This window comes from Neodiprion virginianus, chromosome 5 (genome assembly GCF_021901495.1).
Source record: "Neodiprion virginianus isolate iyNeoVirg1 chromosome 5, iyNeoVirg1.1, whole genome shotgun sequence".
Taxonomy (NCBI): domain Eukaryota; kingdom Metazoa; phylum Arthropoda; class Insecta; order Hymenoptera; family Diprionidae; genus Neodiprion; species Neodiprion virginianus.
In genome coordinates, this window is record NC_060881.1 from 30565984 (window position 1) to 30579212 (window position 13229).

Genomic DNA, 13229 nt, shown 5'->3' on the forward strand with positions numbered 1-13229 from the left:
AGATCATTTTCGAATAAGTAGCAAAATCAGGTTTTTTCTAACCCATTTCAAAATCGACTTGATCTTGGGTATTACTATCGTTACCCAGCTTAACCTAACAAGTCTAACAACGGCCTCGACATAGCACCTCTTCTGGGCAAATTAAACATTTGACACTTGGCAACAAGCTAGACAACACGCTAGAATCCCCGAGTGGTGACATCTCTAATTAGTTTTTGCAGAAAAACATTCAGAAAAATGGTAACAGTGCATGTCTTGAATTGCAAATTTATTTTTCTGTAACAAAATTTTTTCCGGTCACTTCTCGCAAATTACGAATATACGTATGCCGAAGTAAATTTTAATACCTCGTTAAGTTACATTTTCCGTACGGTCAAGACAAAAATGAAGATGCGAGCTAGCTATGCTTGCGCCATCTAAGATTGTGATGTAAAAATCTTGTTTAACACTAGATTATTCGTGTGAAGATTCATGTGTTGAATTGGTACATCAGATGTTCAATATTGAACTTCTCAAGCAAACCCGCGCATCTTCCCGACAATAATACGTTTGAGTATTTTAATAGGATTTTATTCAATTTTTCAGATTTACGATAATGTCTTGCAAAGCGGCGTGGACTGGATTAAACTACAGCATCCAGATAACCATGATATGACGCTAACATCTTGATTACATAATATAAAATTGTATATTTCGCGCTGTCAGCTCAAAGTTCAAAACATAAACTGTGAATTAGACTCCCAAATACAATGTATGTCTTTTTGGACACGTGAGCGACAATTAAAATCTCTTATTCCTATTCTCGATTTAGACCAATGGCTACGTCAAAAACTGAGCCGCCATATTGAAAGTATTTACATTCAGAACTAGAAACGTGAGTGCCCAAAATGGAACTGTATCAATGTGTTTTGAGAATAATATATCGTGGGACATGGGTTCTTGAATAGAACCCAATAGTCATTGAATGGAACAGAAAAAAGCACAAGATATCGATTCTCTTGCTCTCTAATTACCATGTCTCTAATTCCTATGTAAAGAAAAACATAGTACACATAACAGGTCTTTTTATTGCCACAACATTCTCCCAGACTTCCTGCACTAGTCGAAAGAGCATAACTTTGGATTGGTACTAAATTTCTTAGCCTGGAAAGCGCAGAAAAGTGTAGTAGCTATGATAATACTAGCAGTTAAAAACCTAACCCAACCTTACCTCAAGTTCCTACTGTAGTTAGTCAACTGCGTTGGACGAGGGTAGGAAGCCAATGGGAGTGAGGAATGGGAAGTGATCCAGATCAATTTATTGACCCAACTATTTTCCAAACGGGATCATCCGGAAGCTCTAATATTCGTTTGATCATAGCCCTGATCGAGTAGCCAGTGTTCAAGAAACCTTTTAGACTTTAGCGCAGTTGCAAAAGCGCTGGGCGAAATACTGACGTGAAAGTCTATAGCGCCGAAGGTGCTTTCGGAGTGGTAATTTTACTCGACAAGTAGCGCCCTGAAACCTCATTCGCGGGATTTTTTGTCGCCTTCGTTTTGTTCGGTAAGCCTAGATGACCACGACCGGTATCCGTCAACTCGATTTGATGCCGCGTTGCGGCACTAACAATAAATAGCTGAACTGATTGAACCACCCGATACCTCGTTAATCCTCCTCAACACTGGCCATCGGACGTTGCCCAGCGGACGTGCGATATACTGTCACAACCTGTCCCGACCTGCTAGCCTGTTTCGTCCTGTCGTTACGGGCTCTCCCCCGTCCCTCTACCGACCTTTCCACTGTATGTTTGAAGCATACACTACTGGAGGTAGCTTCGCGTGCACATAAAGTGTAGCGGAGGAGTGAGAGAGAGAGAGAGAAAGAGAGAACGAGAGGTATACGTTGGTATATGATCTATCTCTCCCGCTCTACGCCTGATTGGCCGTCACGTTTCCTCTCAGCCAATCAAACGCAGAGTGAGAGGGACGGAGTAACCCCAAAATATATGTATCTCTCTAATCACTTCGGCTGCATTTGTCGCGACGTCGATGGGATGGGTAGCTCCCTCCAGTAGTATATGCCCTAAGCCCTCCCCCCGCAAAGCTCGCTACGCGCCTTGATTTCGCCAAAACAAACCAAGATCTCTTCGCGCCGTCGTCGTAATAATTTGTGCCAGACGAACCGGGGGCAACGTCGACCAGTGATTATTTCTAGTTTGATAAACCAGAGCGAGCTGAAAGACCGCGAAGCAGGCGAGAGACTTCACTCTGCTGACAATGGACGCGGAGCCAATCCGCTGACAAGAGCAAATATTTTTCAACCTCTTCGCACAGCAAACGTCTAAGCAGCAACGGTCCTGAGACTGTCGGCAAAAAATTGCGCTCTGCGCGTCGTTCTGTTGTTTATACAAACACGAACTTACACAACTTACGCACGACCACGATTTAGGGCGATTTCGAAATCACTCGTGCACTCACGCACACAAGCCGGCGTCGAAGCGAATCCCCGTAAAAAAGTTTGCCAAGAGGCCGAGTGCCTTGGAGAAAAGTGTCATATTTCCGTCACGTGGACGGGCGGCATTCGCGGCTTCCTCGAGTCATTGAGCGATGTGTCAGACAACTGCCGCGTGAATTTATCTGGATACAGTAAAAACAACCGGCGTCAATGTCGTCCAGCAGGTCAGAGTTTAGGAGGAGCCAGGTCTTCACGGCGGTCAGGACTCTGCGCGGTTCTTTGGACCCTCAAGAAATATGCGAGGCGTTGACCTGCATTCAGAGGTGATAAAATCTTCAAACTATCTTACTTTACTCGTTCTTTCTCGCATTAACCGTACCGCTGTTGATGAAGTAACGACAGGAAATTTTAATCGATCGGTGATTTTAGCGCCGTTGCCAGGCCTGGAGCTGTGGACTCTCTTTCCGAGGGACAATTGAAGGAAATATGCAAATTAGTTCTCTCAGCTTTCACGAGTGGCAAGGAAATTCTCTACCCTGAAGCGAGTTGCACTTTGGCTGCCATTCTTCGATCATGCAGAGATCGCAAGCTCAATTTATTCAGTGAACTGATGCGCGTTAACTTTGAGGCGAGGTGCGATTACCGAATGAATACTAATCAGCTATCGTTTCCTGTGTGACCATTTTATGGCTCAGTTCGTCATTTTTTTATATATTTTTCAGGCTCAAAATATTCCAGCTCTTTGAAGGGCTTCAGGATGAAGCAGTGAAGGCGTTATCTTCTGATAAATACATTGTCGACTTCCTCAAGGATTGCATGAACTCAGTAACTGCTGAAAAAATGGATTGGATTGCTCCAGACGCTTGCGTTGATAACATAAAACCCCTGCAAATTGTTGAGTATAAAACATTGTCCACTGTGGAACAGGTAGAGGAAAAAATCGTCGTCTGTGTACTGAATTTGCTGTATAGACTTTACAAATTATCTACTTCCACCACCTACGATGAATGTGCAAAGGTGGGTCTTCTCTTGCTATTTTCATCATTCTAACCATGTCAAGCTGGTGCAACGTTTATTAGACCACTGACCCTTTCTAATGACTTGATGATCTATCTAATAATGTTCTTTCAGTTCAGTGGTATGTTTTTGGACAAAGTAGCAACCTTGGCTTACATGGGTCACAAACGACAGCGAGGTCCGGCAATACAAGTACTCCAGGTTCCTAACATGGGAAATCGCATACGCATTAGTTCACCTACTGTATGGCAAGACTACAAAACCATGTTGCAGAATACTTATTGTAAACGCATGTCAATTTTAGTATCTGCCTGTGAACCTGACTGGTCTGTGCTCTGGACTACTAGCATTCAGCTCCTCGGCACAGAACTTCATCGCGGAGCTGGTCTCATAAATAACCTGCTTAGTGTCGAGGAGAAAGCATTTAAATCTGTGGATACGGTTGTACGCAGGTAAAGTGAAATGCGCGGCAAATGTTTGACAAGAAACTGCAACATAGTCAGTATTATTCAAGTGACACAATTTTCTAAACTTTTAAATACTTTTTACACAGGCAAGCTTTCTTATCATGGAACCTGATAGTGGACAACTTTGCCCTTGATGAACAGGAGCTTGCTACTGTCAGACGAATTAAGCTACTCTGTATACCATTGAATGCTAAGAACAGTAAAACTGAGATGATGACTATGACAAAACTTACGGTTTGGTGGCATCTGATCTACAAGCTGTTCAAGCATATTGAAAAATTTACTAGCCCAGTACTTACTCAGTTCCTTAACTTTTGTTTTGGTCCACTTGGTGACACGCCACTTTTATCATCGAAATTCAACGTTGTTCCTTCGCCCGGCAAGAGATTTTACAAAACTAAATTTATCGCAATTGACGCACTCTTGCAACTTTTGTCTGCAAATGAGAAAGATTTGGAATTAACGAAATCTTCACTAGAAGAAAAACTTCCATCTCCTGTCAGTGCCGAAGTATTTAAGCAATGTTACAAAACGTTTGTACACTGTGTTGGTGAGGCAATGCTTGCTTTGACTCACATGGAATTAGAAACAAGAGGTGAAATAATTGCCGTCTTTTGGAAAACTCTCCTTGCTCGAACTAAGGATATCGAAGATGGCGCTGCACTGGTAGGTTACTATTTATGTGATTACAAAATATCTCATTGTAAAATGAAAATAACAACTGGTTGCAAAATCAATCAGTCTCTTCAACAATTTTTTTTTTCCTTTATATATATGTTTTAGTCACAAATACACAAAGAAATTATATTGCTCTTCATGGCATTGGGGGAGTATATCGAAACTAAACCAATAATCAGGGATACCATGCTGGATATTATTATACCGAGCCTTGAGTCTCTACCGGCTTATATATTTAATTTTGACACAATGGTCGATCTAATGACTATTTTTATAAAACCGTCAATGCTGAGTAAAATCGACAGGTACGTAGGATATATCTCGTTAACTAGTATCTAAAAGACTAGTGTCGTGTTTGCTTGAAAGTAACATCTTACATATTTTATATAAGTCTAGATCATGGAAATTTCTGTTACATGACGACGTTGTAGATTTAAAATAATAAATTTAAACTACATTAAACTATTCTTTCTGCTGATTACAGCAATATGATCGTCAATATATTATTTTTTTAATCTATTTAAAGGACACACCATGATTTAATCAAATACCTGCTCTGGCGAGGAGTCAAACCATCTGAGCAAATATCTTATATACCAAACGCATTTGAAGTGATTAAAAAGCTAGTTGAGCAACTTGAATCAGTAAATACTATTCCTGAAAACTCGTAAGTTATGTTTATATTGAAGAAGAAAATTAGAATCTGATTATTCAAGCATAATCTGTTTATTATAACCGAAATTTATTTCTGCAGAAATGGTTTGTTTGTACTATGGTGTATTCTCTGTGAGATGGTAATTAAATACATGAATGATGGGAAGGAAGTGAACGAAGGTGATGCAGCGGCACATGACTTTAAAACCATTCAAACTTTGATGAAGTTCCCGTTTACACGTAATCTAGTAACTGATGTACGGAATGTGAGTGAAAAAATTTGTTTATGCTTCATCTTTGATAGCTACAAATTAATTTCATTTTTGTTTTTATTTCTTATTTTCTACTTGAATGTTGAGTGATCCTATGATTGTTATCCTTTAAAATTGATTTTTGTTTCAAGTTTATAGTGCCAAAATGTTAGATTTTCTTTTACTGTAACAATATTTTTAAGTATCTGTTCAGGTAAAGCGTATAAGAAGAAAAAAGAATCAGGAAAGCATGGAAAGTAAAGACCCATTATGTTCGTGTTTATTATTATTTCGTTAATGTAATTATACGGTAATTGTAGATCAAGAAGATTGCAGTTACGTGGAAAAATCTTTACGGACAGTTCGATCTTCAAGCTAATCTAGTTTCTACAGTAAAGCCCAACGAATTTGTATCATTAGCAATTTCTATGATACAAGATGGCATTGATTCAGATGAACGATACGCCGGCTTTGCCGTATCTTGCCTGGACGGAATATTGACAACAATGAATTACAAGCACGTGCTTGGTAGGAAAAAAGAAAATATTACTTATTCGCGTTGTAGACTGATCCCATTTTGTACCCGATGTACATGCAATGAGTATTGAAATTTGATATCCGTATTTGCAAACGAGTTTAAGCATTATTCAATATTATTTTGTGTTCTTTCTTTTTTTTTTAGACACAAATGGATTCCTGCCCATAGTCAGACTTATCAACAATTTATGCATAATCAACTTTCGAGTGAAAAATTTCAAGGACGCTGAGGTTGCGCTTAGAGAACTATCATCTGTATTGATAACCCTTTATGGACATGCGCCCAGCAAAGTAGCGACATGCTTAGAAGCAGTACGGCCTGCACTTGAACACATGCTGGGACCTTGCAAAGAAGAGAGTTTAGTGAAAGAGGTAATCAGAACTTGCTTATCGGTAGTGTAAATTAAATATTGACAGTTTTCAGAACCCTGGAAAATTGGCAATGTCAGTGATCGTAGCTAATACCTAGAATTGAACATATTTCAAAATGAAACTTGAGAGCAAAACCTGAGATATTGTTTTTCTTTTCACTTTTTAATTATCCCTGATAGATTTTATGTAGTATAAAGATTATATAAAGAAATCGTAAATCATAAACTTAAACACACTTGTATCTAATGTTAATAAAATGTAAAGCCATTTTGTTTTCATCTGGTATTTGTAGAACTTGATATCCTGTAATTCTAGATCATGAGTACCTGGGAAACAATCATGAGCATTTTCAAAGGGCTTGGAGCGATCTTATCGTCAACGATGATCGTGTCATTTCAAAAAGCTTTCCAACTGGCCCTCCGTCACCAAGAATTTGAAATCGTGTCTCAAACGCTTTCTTGTCTCGATTTGGACGAGTACAGGAACAAACCTTTGGTGAAAAAACTTATAAATGATGCCAAATCAGATAAAGTTAAACAAGAATCTACTGGTTTAACTCTACCAGAAAATGGAGATAAGCAAACTCCCAAATTCCCAAAACAGACTGGCAGCTTTCTCAACCGCAAAATCTCCAGCCCTAAGCCTATCACACCTGGCCCTGGTCCAAGCCACATATCTAAAAATGCAGCGAAGTGTCCATATTTTCCTGACCCTGATTCACAGGTACGTGACTATTTTGTCTAATTATCTTAATATACAACCAGTATTTAATCCTGACTGACTTTGTAGATAAATAGCTGCGATTTCTTCATTACAGGAATACGTTGTTATAAAAAATGACTTTAAATTCGACGCCAATCGGCTTACAGAGCATCAGAAAGAGTCGCTGTTGAGAAGACGGGAGGATATTCCAGCACTCTATAACGACCTTTCACAGTCCTACTCTCAAGACACACAAAAGATCCAAGAATGGTTTGACAAAGAGAAGAGCAAGATTGTTAACCAGGATACAACATGTAAATTGAATAGCACCAATGCCCTTGGTGCAGGTGATAAGGATACAAATATCGGAGAAGCAAATAAAGAAAACAAACTTGATCCAGGTCAAACAGTTGTTACCGAAACTAGTGAGACTTCCAGTAAGGTGCAGACGAAGGAAGTTGAGGGTGAAAAAATTAAGAATGGAGAGAATATAAAAATCACTGAAAATCCATCGACCTGTGAGAGAATTTCGCCAACTATCGAGTCCTCTAAGGATGTTGAGACCAATCTATTAATAGTAAAAAAATTGAACTTCGAATCGTTGACTGAATTTCCCAAGGAGGCATCTTCTGAGAAAAAATCGATCGAAACACCTTCAACTTTGCAAAATCCAAATACGTCTGAGGAAAAGTCTAAGCAAGTTAAAGAGGCCGCTAAGAGAGGAGTAAAGCGGAAAACTACAGGGTCGGACAGCGACAGCGAAGGAAACATTTGCATCAGCAGAAAACTCAGAAAATCAACTCTTCCGATAGTCATTGATACCCAGAGTGATTCTGATAGCATTCAGTCAACGGAGAGTGAGAAGGACAAAAAGCCCTTAAGCAAGAGGACAAAAACTGAAATGTCACGTCTCAGGATAAACATGGTATTTGGGAATGATCAATTTCTCAGTCATCCTGGTCGCAGACGATCTAAAGTAAACTATGAGGACGAGGGGGAGGCAAAGACGGATGAATGCGAGTCATGTGAGACATCCAAAACCACTAGAAACAGCAAAACCATTCGCGCTAAAGGTACGGTAAAGGAAATCAAATCTGACCCTGGGTCTCAATCTTCGCAAAAACGGAAGCTTAGAAATTCGAAAAGCTCAGCACTTGACGAAATGTCGATGGAAAAGAAAACCGTGGAAAAAAAAACGATGGAAAAGAATACAGTGGAAAAGAAAACGATGGAAAAGATTATAGTGGAGAAGAAAACGGTGGAAAAAAAATCGGTGGAAAAGAAATTAGAAAAAAAATTGGTAGATAGCCCCAGTTCTGAAGACTCGACAAACCCTGTTTCTCATGAAAATACTACAAAAAAAAATCCGAGTGATAAATCTGAATCTAAAGATAGCAATGAGATTCAGGAGCTGGCAAAAGAGCCAGATCTTAATATCACGGAAAATGAGTCTCAAGAGTCAGCTGCTCAGAATTTAACCAGTGACTCGGAAGAAATTGTTGAAAGTTCGCAAGCATCCTCTACCAGTGGTTCGTCAGTGTTGGACAAAAAATATAGCAACAAGCAATGTTTTATTAGGATCAACAAAATGCAAAGCTTACAACCTGGCCAAACAATCGAACTTGATGTTGGAAATGAAAAAACTAAGATCATAAAGGGTCCCGAACCTGACAGCCCGTTCAAAGTATGCACATCTGAGACAACCGAGGTTTCACTGAGAGAAGTATGTTCGGTAAAATTTATGTTTTCATTTAATAAAATCAGAATTGTACAATTAATTTCGATTTTGTCAATTCAACAATCTCAAGGCTGTACTCCTCATTTGATGTGATTAGCCTGCTTCTCCTTGTTCGGTTTTTACCGCCCGTTACAATTTTAAAATGTAAATTTACATTTCTTGTTATTGTGCAGTGAGTAATAATTGTATTTATCTGTTAGTCTGTTAGCGAGAATAACATCGATGCAGAAAAGATGGAAGAGGAGAAAGAAGAGAAAGAGAATACTGCCTTGCAAAATATTAAGGAAATTGACGATACAACTACAACTCCAGAAATAATAGTGCTGACTGAACCTGTTGTGACAGCTGAGGCGAAAACTACGTCGCCAGAATTGAGACCATCCCTGGCAACTGACGTTTCCTTGTCACCAATTAGACTTCCTAGCTCGCTGTTAAGCTCATGCTCACCTAAAACCTGTCTGAAACGATATTCTAAACTAAGAACAGTCACACCACAGGGTCGTACAGCTCACATGCTGGGCCTTGTAACTAAACAAGCGTTAGCAGAGACCAAGTCCAGTGTTTCGCTGGATGAAGATCCTGCTTCGAGTTCTAAAAAGGCCAAGGAAAACGAAGAGGAGCCTGCTGCAGGAAAAAAAGATCGGTTCTTTGTTCTTAAGGAACCGGAACGACTTGGAAGTCCGTCTGGTAGCAGACAGGAAAAAATATTTAACAAGATGAGAACCACTCCAGATAAGGATGCGTTGTCACAGACAATGACGAATCATTTTGGTAACTTGAGAAATGACGGGGAGAAATCGTCACTGGTAAAGATAATGGACATGGAACACACTAGTACAGATGGTACACCAATTGATCGGACTGGTGACTCGAACAGAGAAAAGACTGACGAAGAAAACAATGCCTCGCTCGCTCAAGACAGAGAGGCACTTCCCATACTTGAGTGGTCCAGCGCCAATCCACCATCCTTAACTGCCTCGCCATCGGCCAGCATTCTCAAACGACAGCGGCAGCTACCGATTGAAAATGATGCTGAGAGTCCAACTGTTGCGTGCAAGGTAAGCAGAATTCTTTTTTTCTTATTTACCTATGACAATCAATTGACACAGATAAAACAATGAGTTGTTCTTGTTTACTTTCGTGACTTCAGAGAAAACGAGTCAGTTTTGCCGATCCTCCAGTCTCTAAAGAAATGGGGTATGAGATAACTACCTCAACATCCCCCCACCGTATGAGCAAAGTTTCCTCAGGATCGCGTATTTTCGTCCCACGCAAGGATTCTCCAATACGCTTGAAGCAGACAAAGATTAAAACCTTCCAAAGTTCTGGACAGTTTGATAAAGAACAGGAAATGGAAGTTGATAAATCTTTAAATCCAACCGATTCCCAGGTCATCGATGGGATATTAAATGAGGGCAAATGTAGTTCAAAAACCGAGGCTGACTCTGATAATCTGACAGTAACATCTCAGGAAACCCAAAATCAGACTTTAGGTATTGTCAACAATAGTAACAATCAGATTTCACTGTCAGAGCGCGGAAACGATTCCGCAAGAGTGACCCTTGATAATTTGACGATGGAAATAGAAATAGCAGCCGGATCTTCGAAATCGAAGTTCAAAACTAAAGATGCCAAAGATATAATGGAACAAGATGTAAACGTGTTGGAGAAGCAAAATATTGAGGAGACTGAAACCCAGCAAGACATATTTGAGATCGTCAATACTGCCCCAGTCATCGACATGTGTAAAAGTTTGCCAAAAAGAGACCAAAAGACGAGCACCACCTTGGGGAACAAGACTTCACAAGACGACAGCAGTCTGAGATATATTGAAATGAACGTACCAACGAATCCCACTATCCAGGAATGTCTAACGAGAAAAGAAAGCTCGTGCATAGATGATCTTGAGGACACAGTTGACATACAAAATGTGACAGGACTCAATTCGACTACTAATTCCGAGGAATTGTTCTCCAGCAAACCCGTCAGGACCAGCACACATGCTAATGATACTGGACAATCAGCTGAATTTGACACTCTTCCTGTGACAGATTCAGTTTTTTCCAATTTACCATTCAGCCAGAGCAGCCAGGTCACCAATGACACTATGGAACTTGACCAGCCAGAATTGCTGGATTCTGCATGCCCAATATTCCCCACGTTGATAGAGTCTAGTGAACCAATCGATTCGATCGTAGGATATCTTGCCGATCCTCTGTGGAAGTCACACCTGTCTAACTACTTTCAAACAAAGGGCATTGAAACAGTGGGAAATCTTGCTCAGCTAAGCGAGCGTGAAGTTAATTGGATACCGGTGAAACGGAGCCCTAAGGTTCCCTTTGTTAAGAGTGTATTAGAACATTTCGAAAAGTCGGCTGTCGTCAGCTTGCCATCTCTCGGAACTATCGACAACACATCGCAGTCGTCGGCCGGCATTACCCCTACCACATCTCCTGACTTGTCATTGACTAGCTCTACGCCTATCGCTCAGTCTTCCTCCCTTTGTCCACCCCTAGTTAAACTGAAAGTTAGAAATTCAATGAATGATTGTGTAACATGTCCTAAGAAACTGACTAAATCTACAGAAACTCAAGTGTCGATTGAGGAACTTTTGGACGAGGTTGATGCTTCGGTTACACTTAAAAGTGCGATAAAAAGATGCTCGGCGGAAAATATTATCGCTAATTATAGGGTAAGTGATATGATTGAAAATTATTTACTTTAAAGAATTATTCGTTGATTTATTTGTGTATCTTTTGTTTCTTCCAGTTGAAGATGAAAAACATGGCTGACGAAGACCTTGAACGTGCAACTATAAAAATGCTTGGAATACAGCCAAAGACTAGCGTTGATGCGCATCTAAAAACTGCATGTCGAGCCTCAGGATTGGAAAAAGTCCTGGGTAGACTGCCGGACATTTTCAGCCATGACAAAAATTTCTTTACGAAACTTTTGGGAGCGTATCGTCGTAAAATCCAAGCTGCAGACTGCATGCAGGCGTTGGATTTTGAGGAGATTAAAACTGCTATCAACAAGCGTTGCACGTCGTCAGATCTTGCGGAATTGCTTTCAAGAAAACTCAAGGAAGAGGCAGATGCTGGTATAACTACACCAATGACTGAATTGTCCAGCCTTCAAGCGATGCTGAAACGTATGCCCAAAGATTTGATCATCAGTCACACAGTCGCCAATGAGGAACTCATCTCCCCACTCATCGTATTGGACATTGCCCTACAGAACAACAGTCCTGCTGACATATGTTCGGCCCTAGAAGGACAGCCAAGCACTGTACGAAATCGTATTTTCAGCGAGCTATGCACCATTCAGGCCTTGACGACACATATAGAAGAGAAAAATTTATCCGATGATGCATTAACAGAGCTGTTGAAAGTGGTGGCCAAAAATTTGGATACGACAAGACTCCTTGACGTGTTCAATGAGACTTTAAAAGAGAAATTCACCCAGCTAAAACCGCCGTCAAATACGTAGGTTTTACACCGCCCCCTTGTACTTTCAATACTTTTTTTCCGTTTCGTTTATTGATTTATGGATAATAGGAATATTTTATTTTCCAGTCAAATGTTATTTTCCTTAAATAGCTTAGTTCTTTCTTGAGTTTATGAACTTTGATACCACGCTGATTGCAGTTCTTGGTTTACAGTAATTTACTGACGGTAAATATCGGTATTCACTCAGCAGATCTTGTGTTCCCTAAATTTAAAAATGCTGCGTTGTAAATATAAATAGTGTGTAATGATTAACGATTATTTGAATACTGATTATGTTGATTCAACTATTTGAATAATCAAATATCTTATGTTGTAGGACTAGGTACTTTATTTATGTAGTCACCTTTAAATGCATGAAAGAAAGAAGGAAAAAAATGATTAGTACCAAATACATGAATTTCAGCATTATCATTATCATTTTCATTCTTATTTATACAAATATTATCGTAATAATTGGTGAAAAATTAAAGATTGTAATGATGTCTGCAGAAGTTGACGCTTTCAAAAAACAATCTTCCCCCCCCCCCCCTACTTTTTACCCGTATATGCATAAAAGACATTTCTCCAAGCTAAGAATCACTAAAATTAAGTACAGTGAATCGAAGTGTCGCCTGAAGCGAATACTACCGAACGTTCTCAACGCGGCACCGAGAGTATAAACATCTGCATTTTTCCGCATTATTCTCGATAAGTCAATCACTGTATGCAGCCTTAAATTCATATTGTATGTACTAGCGCGTCCAGTTTACGAATGCTTTAAAAATAATAAATCTGGTACTTTTTCAATTACTGATCTATTATTGCACTATAAATTTTACTGCTTGTTTTGTGCGTAGACTTGGCGCCTCTTAGTTCTGAGGACCAACCGAG

The 13229-nt window shown here is 39.7% G+C and overlaps 1 protein-coding gene across 2 annotated transcripts; it reads left to right on the forward strand.

The window, feature by feature from the left end:
* Positions 1-1872: 1872 nt before the first annotated feature.
* LOC124305176 (telomere-associated protein RIF1) lies at positions 1873-13145 on the forward strand. Of its 2 annotated transcripts, none has more exons than XM_046764288.1 (15): positions 1873-2757; positions 2864-3067; positions 3157-3451; positions 3566-3903; positions 4005-4584; positions 4702-4901; positions 5123-5263; positions 5351-5516; positions 5822-6029; positions 6184-6410; positions 6726-7133; positions 7228-8844; positions 9051-9908; positions 10001-11542; positions 11620-13145. In XM_046764288.1, exons 1-15 carry the CDS (start codon positions 2645-2647, stop codon positions 12337-12339), a joined length of 7617 nt encoding a protein of 2538 aa, XP_046620244.1. In that variant the 5' UTR covers positions 1873-2644; the 3' UTR covers positions 12340-13145. The 2 variants fall into 2 exon arrangements, with proteins under 2 accessions (XP_046620244.1, XP_046620245.1); XM_046764289.1 differs by having other exon boundaries at positions 1874-2757; positions 7228-8835.
* The last annotated feature ends 84 nt before the right edge of the window (positions 13146-13229 follow it).

Bases quoted from the DNA above. Each gene is read 5' to 3' on its own strand.
- LOC124305176 (XM_046764288.1), top strand. From the start codon at position 2,645: ATGTCGTCCAGCAGGTCAGAGTTTAGGAGGAGCCAGGTCTTCACGGCG. The intron at 6,030-6,183 runs GTAGGAAAAAAG...TTTTTTTTTTAG, and splicing joins GAATTACAAGCACGTGCTTG to ACACAAATGGATTCCTGCCC. The intron at 11,543-11,619 runs GTAAGTGATATG...TGTTTCTTCCAG, and splicing joins ATATTATCGCTAATTATAGG to TTGAAGATGAAAAACATGGC.